Source organism: Pteropus medius, unplaced genomic scaffold (genome assembly GCF_902729225.1).
Source record: "Pteropus medius unplaced genomic scaffold, Ma_sr-lr_union100, whole genome shotgun sequence".
Taxonomy (NCBI): domain Eukaryota; kingdom Metazoa; phylum Chordata; class Mammalia; order Chiroptera; family Pteropodidae; genus Pteropus; species Pteropus medius.
Window position 1 is genome coordinate 297,602 of NW_024344321.1, and position 9,403 is coordinate 307,004.

The following is a 9,403-nucleotide window of genomic DNA, read 5'->3' on the forward strand; positions in this document are numbered from 1 at the left end:
AATAGATAATGAAACTCAATTGTGAAAAGGCCACCCCAGATGGGTGAGCCTTGCCCACTTTTCAAGATTGAAAAGTGTCACCCTTCTCCTTCCTTAAATCTAATAAATCAATTAGAACTTGATACTTACAAAAGACGAAGTTAACAACTAGCATAGGTGTACCTCCTTTTTTTGATCTGACCTTGAATTAAGTACAAATGAAGAATGCAATAGTTGAAGTCTCTCAACTGAAAAGATCAGAACAGAAAGGGCCCTTTGAAGCCCATACATCACCAGTGCCTGCTCAAGCTCACTGTATGAATTTCTGGCTCTCACTTGCAGGATTAAAATGTCATAGCTCAGAATTAGTGACCCCATAATCTGGCATTCCTTATTTCTTATTGCTCCCCAGTACTAACAACCCTTCCCTCCTACAAGGCCCATGTCTATACTACTAAGAAAGAGAACTGTGGCATAATTGGCCTGGAAAGAACCTCAAAGATTATCTATTTCAAGCTCTCACTTTACAGGTGTGAAAACTAAGGCTCTGAGAGGAACAGGACTTGATCAGAGTCCCAGAATTAGGAGCCTCTCTTTCTCTTTCTTGTCTTCCTTTGCCCTCTATCTCTAAAGATTCTCTGCCCATAGTCGAACGTGAAAGAACTAAATGACCAGTTCAATTGTAAGAACTAAAAGGGGAAAAGAGTTAGTTGTCTGGGGCAAAGTCTCTTCTGTTTCTTCTGGGAATACAAAGAGGAGGTACACTGAACTCTGAGAGTCTCAATCTCTCTCTCTGGGAAATCCTTGTCTGTTTCTCTCCAGTCTTCCAGGAAAATGGTTTCTGACCAGTCAGATTCCATTCAATCTCCTTTTCTCTTTCTTTCAAGGTGCAGAGGGAGCTGCTGAACAGGAACAAATGCAGCTTGAGTTATACATATCACCTTTAGAGAAAAACCTAAAATATGACCCCAATTGCCTCTATACCTAGGACCAGGTCTGGGGTTAGGGTGAAATGAATGGGGTACTTCCTCCAGGTACAAAATTCAAGGGGGTACCAAAAAGCCCAGTAATCAAGATAAATATTAATTTAATGCAACATTTAAAAGCAGATTTAATTCAAAACAATCTCTTATGAACAAATATTAAAATTTTAAATAACAACATCTGACCACAGCTCATGTAACTCGTCTCATCCTAAATTCAACCCTTGATTTAAAAGTCAGGTATTTTGCTCACCAGGGCTTTTTGCAATAACTTTGCTGTTTTGAAAATATTATTAATCTAGATTACTAGGGGTTTTTTGGTGCCTCTAAAATTTTGCACGTGAAGTGAGTGCCTCACTCACCTTATTCTAATCCCAGTCCTGTGTAGGATTCACTCTTGGCTCTCATCAAATGACCCAAAGAAAAGGGGCAATAAATTGAAACACATGCATAGTTTATGGTTTAATTTAATAGAACTTTTTTTTATTGAAGTAGGGCAAAAAGATTCCAGCTCAGAAATACTGGAAGGATAGATGAATTACCAATGGCTACCCATGTCACTCAGAGCATTACCCCATGTCCACAGTTCAGGTGTGCATCAGGGAGAACAAGCACCAGTGCCCCTGAGAGAGAAGACAGAGGATCTCAGATACAGGTGCTGGTCTCAAGTTATGCAATATATCTCTGAACATTAATTGGCCCCATGGCATCACAACCGACAAGAATAAACCCCTCCGTGGGGGAAACGTGGTACCTGCAGGAAGGATATCTGATACCTTCAATGAGTTTACAGACTGTCATTTTGAACTTTGTCTCACTCTGGAAGCACAAAATGGTGGAATGATTTGGGCAAGCCATTTTTTGGGGAGAAGTGCAAACACTATTGATTTTTCGAGGCCTCTCGTGGATGAAGACATGCTCCTTTTTGCAGGTGTTGTCAGGTCCCTTGATGATTCTTTGTAAGATCATGTGGTTGCAGTACCTTACAGGAAAGTCACTCCGAGGGTAGTCCACATGCAAGTGCTCCATGGTTGACACCATTGTTTCCTCATATAACTCATTTTCCCAGAATAGAAATATCAGGAAAATCATCACCATTATTATCATCAGGGGTATAAGTCCCTTTACATCTTTTGCTTTAATTCCTATAGAGTAAAAGAAGACAGAAGGTAGCAGAGGGTAATCGAGTCCTCCAGCCCCATCCCCTAACTTTGCTCCTCCACCATGCTGACTCTGTAAGAAACAGCTGGAGGAAGAGCTCTTCAAGAAAGCCCTTTCTGACCATTTCAGCTCTCAGTTCCTTAGTTATTCTCATTTTCTTTTGCTTCCATAAGCTCCTTGATAGCAAGTATCTGATCTCCTAGTTCTCCTGAATCTGTCAGAGTTCTTAACACAGAGCTGAACATACAGAGGTGTTCAAAAGTACCCATGGCTGATTGTTTTATTCCTATTGCTGAATGCCTTCCTTCCCATAATCATCTCAACCCTGATTCTGCCCAATTGCACATGCCTTTAGCACTGTTTTCTAATCGGTTCTTTTCAATTTTTTCCCAATCTCTCCTTCTGTCGATTCTATTTGGCTCTGTGCTAGCTCCTCTTACCTTTCCTTTTTGCTGCAGCTCTCACAAGTATCATATCCTTGTGATCATGGGTCTGAGAAAGTCCTTTGTGTCTCACTGTTTGCCTGACAATAACTCATAGGGAGCCAGTTGACTGTGGGGAGGGCCAGAGTGGAAAGAGCAGAAAGGGAGGGGCTTGTAGGGGAGTGTGCTTTGGTGCCACTGAGAAGGTAGAGACAGACTTTACTTTCAGAGAGAGAGTTGGGTAAGGTTCTGAATGTGTCCTCATTAAACAAGCATGGATTTTTCAAAAACATTTATTGACGTCCTAATGTGTGCGAGACACAGTACACTCTATTTTCCAAATTTTCAGCCAGTCTTTACTGCAAACCTGTGAAGGAGCAATTCTCTCTATTTCATTAATGAAGAAATGAATTGCAGAACAGTTAAGGTGGAGATGGGAAATAACAAGAGTAAGACTAGTCTCACCTTCTCAACGTTTGAAACTCCAGTTTCGGCAACTTTTATTACCACGAGGTATCCAGGACATGGAAAATTAGTGAATGAGGTCTTAGTAAAAGATCAAGGTATTGAGACAAAAGAATCATTTTTGTTGCTATCATCTCCTGGTCATTTGATATAGGAATGGGAAAACACTTAATCTTACCTCTTCTTGCCCTGAAATGATTTCTCTTTTGGAAAGACAACTCACTTCATAGTCTCCTCTGTACAAATCTGTGTCTTTCTAACTGGTAAAAAGAAAAATATTTTGGGGTGAAAATGGTCTTGAAAAGACGGAGAATACTGGAAAAGGGTTCAAAGAATGTGTCTCTTTCTACATAATGAAAGCATAATCCCAGCCCATGAAAATGAACAACCAAGAGGTTATTATTTATTTCCCAAAGACTTTCATTCTGGATGTCCTTTCAGAGTTCAAATTGTCCTGTTTTGGATATGTGTTATGCAATGCCATAAAGATGTAAGTACATAATTAATTTGCGCACCGTCTTCCAGAAACATTTTCATTGCATAAAGAGAGATCTATTTAAAGAGATTATCATTACACATTTCCCAAGTGGCTACTAATGACAGAAAACTAACAGTAATCTAAAGAAGATGGAAATCTATTTTTCATCTAAAAGAAAAAGAAAGCTTGGGGTAGTTAGTTCAGGATTGGTGAGATGCTTCAAGGTGCTGACTTCTTCCATCTCAGCATGTGTCTTCCATGTCACAGTCCAGATGACTGCTCCAACCCTAGCCATCATATCTGCATTCCAGCAAGCAGGGAGAAAAAAAGCACAAAAAGGGCATGGCACTGCCTTCTAAGGATACGTCCCAAAATTTCACACAGTATTTCCACTTATATCTCGCTGGAAAGCATTTGCTCACATAGCCGTATCTAACTGCAAGAGACACAGAGAAATGTTCGATTTATTCTGGGTGGGCATGTGCCCAGCTAAAATTCTGGTTTCCAATTACAAGAGAAGAAGGGAAGTCTAAACACTGGAGGATGACTAACAGCCTTTTTCCTGCTTGCCTTCAGGCAAACATTGTTCTGGAAAATGTTAATGAGTGTGCTTCAAGGAAAAGAGTTTCTTGATCAAAAGTTTGAGAAACACTGTTAATTTTAATTCTTCCTTTGTAGAGTCACAAGATCCACAAAGCACAAAATGTTGAGAAACCCAGTAACAGAGAAGTTTGTTAAATTCAGAATTTTACAAACTGATTTGAGCATGGAACTTCATTTGAGGGACACCACTATGAACATACCTAAGGAACAGTGTTCTGTGGAACGTCAACTTGGGAAAGGTTCCAAGTGACTGGGAGCCATAGACGGCATCCTCGGTTCCAGGCATCGAATGGGAATAAAGGAAACAGTAAGCAGAAGGGAACAGAACCTAAATAGGCCCAGTTTTTTGGATTTGGGAGATTGCCCCCACTTTAAAATTCATATAACAACAATTCGAGCCCATCTTTCATCATTATTAGAATTCTAGTTCTTTTTCTTAAATCTTTCAAATTCTCCCTGGGAAGTGCTCTTGTCGTCAATGGACCCTCAAGGCTCTCTCTGACAGGATGCTTCTGTCAGTGCTTCTCTGCCCTGAGCGGCTACCTCCCGCCTGCTTCCCGCTCCTCCTAAAACCTGAGTACTCTAACGCACACTACCCGCAGGCTATGCGGTTTAACAAACTTTCTGGAAATTTTTAATTACAAAAGAGAAGAAATCTTAACACTGACTCACGTATTTACTACTCCTGGCAGCCACCAGCAGGCCCTTCAAAAAAATACCCTTTCTAATTGTCCCTTTCCTCTGCCATTTTGATGTGGGGTGTGTTTATTCTCCTTATCATCCCCTGCTTTATATTTCTTCCCCAAGAGACGATCATGTCACAAGAGTGGGCTAAGGGCACTCTGCTTTCTGAGTGCCTTGCACACAGCTGAGGAAATATGGATTGCCCACATCAAATAATAGTAATGGAAAGAGATTGTAGAGGGCCTTGGGGAGGACAAATGACCCCACCACAAGCCCTCAACCATTCCTTAATTTGCTACTGCCTGGCCCCCACAGACTTTTTTTTAATTAAGTCTATTGGGGTAACATTGATTAATATAATTATATAATTTTCAGATGTACATTATAATTTGACATCTGTATATTCTATTATGTGTTTACCACCCAAAGTCCAGTTTCCTTCAGCTATCATATACTTGACGCCCTTTACCTCGTCTACCTCCCCTCTCCTCCCCCACCCCACTAGTAACCACTACTCTATAGTCCTCTGGTAACCACTAGCCTATAGTCCATGTCCATAAATCTCTGTTTGTCCTGCTCATTTGCTGCTTTTAGGTTTATATCCCATATATAAGTAATATCGTGATTTTCAGCTTTTTCAGTTTGGCTTTATTTAGCTTAGCATGATTATCTCGAGGTCCATCCATGTTGTCGTAAATGGCAGTATTTCATCTCTTCTTATGGCTGAATAATATTCCATTGTATATATGTACCACAGCTTCTTTAGCCAATCATCTATCGTAGGACATTTTGGTTGCTTTCATGTCCTGGCCACTGTGAATAATGCTGCTATGAACATTGGTGTGCAAATATCTTTTTGGATGTGGGTTTTCAAGTCTTTAGAGTAAATACCCAGTAGAGAACTTGCTGGACCATATAGTAGATCAATTCTTATTTTTTTGAAAAACCTCCAGACTGTTTTCCATAGTAGCTGTATCAATTTGCAGTCCCACCAGCAGTGTATGAGGGTTCCTTTTTCTCCACGTCCTCTCCAACATTTGTTATTACTTGTCCTGTTGATTATAGCTATTCTAACATGTGCGAGATGGTATCTCATTGTAGTTTTGATTTGCATTTCCCTAATAACTATGATGTTGAGCATCTTTTCATATATTTGTTGGACATTTGTATGTCCTCTAGGGAGAAGTATCTGTTCAGGTCCTTTGCCCATTTTTCGACTGGATCATTTGTGGCTTTTTTGTTATTGTTGTTATTGAGTTGTATGAGTTCTTTGTATATTTTGGATATTAGGCCCTTATCGGAGGCACTGAATGCAAATATATTTTTTCATTTGGATGGTTGTCTCTTTACCTTGTTGACAATTTCTTTTGCTGAGCAGAAGGTTTTTAGTTTGATGTAGTCCCATTCATTTATTTTAGCTTTTATTTCCCTTGCTTTTGAGGTCAAATTCATAAAATCCTCTTTAAGTCCAAGGTCCTTGAGTTTAGTTCCTACATTTTTTTCTATGCATTTTATTGTTTCAGGTCTTATATTCAGGTCCTTAATCCATTTTGAGTAAATTTTGGTGTGTGATAGACAACACTCTAGTTTCATTGTTTTACAGGTGGCTTTCCAGTTTTCCCAGTACCATTTATTGAAGAGGCTTTCCTTTCTCCACTGTATGATTTTGGCTTCTTTGTTATAAATTATTTGTCCATATAAATATGGGTTTACTTTTGGACTCTCGATTCTGTTCCACTGGTCCATGTGTCTGTTTTTCTGCCAATACCATGCTGTTTTGATTACTGTCATTTTGTAGTATAATTTGAAGTAGGGCAGAGTGATGCTTCAAGCCTCGTTCTTTTTTCTCAGGATGGCTTTGGCAATCTGGGGTCTTTTGTGCTTCCATACAAATCTGATAATTTTTTGTTCTATTTCTTTAAAAAATGCTGATGTGATTTTGATGGAGATTGGATTGAATCTGTATAATGCTTTAGGTAATATGGTCATTTTAACTATGTTGATTCTTCCAATCCAAGGACACGGAATATCTTTCCATTTCTTTGTATCTTTTTCGATTTCTTTTAATAGGGTCTTGTAGTTTTCATTATATAGGTCCTTCACTTGTTTTGTTAAATTTATTCCTAGGTATTTTATTCTTTTTGTTGCAGTTATGAAAGGAATTATTTTTTCCACTTCTTTTTCTGATGCTTCATTATTAGAGTATAGAAACGCTATGGATTTTTGAACATTGATTTTGTATTCAGAAAGATTACTGTATTTCCTTATTGTTTCTAGTAGAGTTCTTGTGGAGTCTTTAGGGTTTTCTGTATAGAGAATCATGTCACCTAAAAATAATGACAGTTTGACTTCTTTGTTTTCTATTTGGATGCCTTTTATATCTTTCTCTTGCCTAACTGCGTTCTCTAGGACCTCCAATGTTATATTGAATAACTGGTGATAGCAGACAGCCTTGCCTTGTTCCTGATCTTAGAGGGAAGGTTTTTAGTTCTTCACTGTGAAGTATAATGTTGGCTGAGGGCTTGTCATATATGGCCTTTATTATGTTAAGGTATTTTCCTTCTATACCAATTTTGTTAAGTGTTTTGATCATAAATGGATGCTGTATCTTGTCGAAGGCTTTTTCTGCATCTATTGATATGATCATATGATTCTTATTTTTGAATGTGTTTATGTGGTGTATCACATGAATCGATTTGTGTATGTTGAACCATCCCTGTGCCTCTGGGAAGCCCACTCGATCATGGTGTATAATCTTTTTAATATGTTACTGTATTTAGTTCGCTAGTATCTCATTCAGGATTTTTGCATCTGTGTTCATAAGAGATATTGGCCTGTAGTTTTCTTTTTTTTGTGTTATCTTTACCAGGTTTTAGTGTCAGGGTGATATTGGCCTCATAAAATGAATTGGGAAGTATTGCCTCCTCTTCAACTTTTTGGAAGAGTTTAAGGAGAATAGGTATTAAATCTTCTTTGAATGTTTGTTAGAATTCACTGGTGAGCTATCTGCTCCTAGACATTTACTTTTTGGTAGGTTTTTGATGATTGTTTCCATTTCCATACTGCTGATCGGTCTCTTTAGATTTTCCAGTTCTTCTTGATTCAGTCTAGGAAGGTTGTATTTTTCTAAGTACTGATCCATTTCTTCTAGTTATTAAATTTGGTGTTATATACTTTTTCATAGTATTCTTGTATGATCCTTTGTATTTCTGTGGTCAGTCGTAATTTCCTTTCTTTCATCTCTGATTTTATTTGTGTCCTTTCTCTTTTTTCTTGTCAATTTTATTAACCTTCTCAAAGAACCAGCTCTAAGTTGCATTAATTTTTTCTTTTTTTTTTGTTTTCAATTTCATTTATTTCTGCTCTCATTTTGATTATTTCTTCCCTTCTGCTGACTTTAGGCTTTATTTGTTCTTCTTTTTCTAGTTTTTTAAGATGAAGGGTTATATTATTTATTTGGGCTGGTTCTTGTTTTTGGAGATAGGCCTGTAATAATATGAACTTTCCTCTTATGACCACTTTTGCTGTGTCCCAAAAGTTTTGATATGTTGTACTATCATTATCATTTGTTTCTATGTATCTATTGATCTCTCTTTTTATTTCTTCTCTCACCCAGTTATTCTTCAGTAGCATGTTGTTTAATCACCATGTATTTTTGGTTCTTCCTGATTTCTTTCTGCAGTTGATCTCTAGTTTCAAAGCATCATGATCAGAGAATATGGTTGGTATGATTTCAACCCTCTTATATTTGTTGAGGCTATCTCTGTGTTCCAGTATGTGGTTGATTCTTGAGAATGGTCCATGTTCACTAGAAAAGAATGTATAAGCAGCTGTTTTGGAATGGAAGGCTCTGTAAATGTCAATTATGTCCAGTTGGTCTAATGTGTCATTTAAGGATGTTATTTCCTTATTGATTTTCTGTTTGGATGATCTGTCCATATCCAACAGTGGGGTATTTAGGTCCCCTACTACGATAGTGTTTTGGTCTGTTTCTCTCTTTAGTTCTGTTTGTAATTACTTTACATATTTTGGGTCTCCCTGATTGGGAGCATAGATATTAATAAATGTTATGTCTTCCTGGTGTATGACTCCCTTTATCATTATGAAGTGTCCCTCAGTATCTTTCTTTACCTTTTTTATTTTGAAGTCTATTTTGTCTGATATTAGTATTGCTACTCTTTCTTTTCTCTGAATGCCATTTGCTCGAAATATCATTTTCCACCCTTTCACTTTGAGTCTGTATTTATCTTTGGAGCTGAAATATGTCTCCTGAAGGCAGCATATGGTTGGGTTTTGCTTTTTGATCCCTTCTGCAACTCTGTACCTTTTTATTGGTGAGTTCAGTCAATTTACATTTAGGGTGACAATTGAAATATGAGGTCTTCTTACAGCCATTTTATCTTTTGCTTTCTGGTAGCTCGGTGTATCCATTGCTTCTTTGTCCTTGTGCTTCTGTTTTCTTTATTCTGGTTGGCTTTTGTGGGTTTTCCCTCTGGTCCTTCTTGTTTTATGTTATATACAATGGTTCTGAATCTTTGGCTTGTGGTTACCATTATGAATATGTAAAGGATAGTTATATATATACAGTCATCCATTTTCTTCTGTGCGTGCCTTATCTCCATTCCCGT

At 37.9% G+C, this 9,403-nt stretch overlaps 1 protein-coding gene across 3 annotated transcripts in view; it reads right to left on the bottom strand.

Annotated features, from left to right (window-relative positions):
* Window positions 1–1,374: 1,374 nt before the first annotated feature.
* The window catches only part of RNASE12 (ribonuclease A family member 12 (inactive)), a 44,365-nt gene continuing 36,336 nt past the window's right edge, over window positions 1,375–9,403 (bottom strand). Inside the window, exons 1-3 of one of the 3 annotated variants that reach the window (XM_039869821.1) lie at window positions 2,564–2,657; window positions 1,717–2,107; window positions 1,375–1,585 (exon numbers count right to left, since the gene is read on the bottom strand). In XM_039869821.1, the coding sequence (XP_039725755.1) occupies window positions 1,561–1,585; window positions 1,717–2,107; window positions 2,564–2,597 (450 nt within the window). In that variant the 5' untranslated portion in view covers window positions 2,598–2,657 and the 3' untranslated portion in view covers window positions 1,375–1,560. Of the gene's footprint in view, window positions 2,108–2,563; window positions 2,658–9,403 lie in introns of those variants that run through there. The other 2 variants (XM_039869819.1, XM_039869822.1) reach the window with 2 other exon arrangements.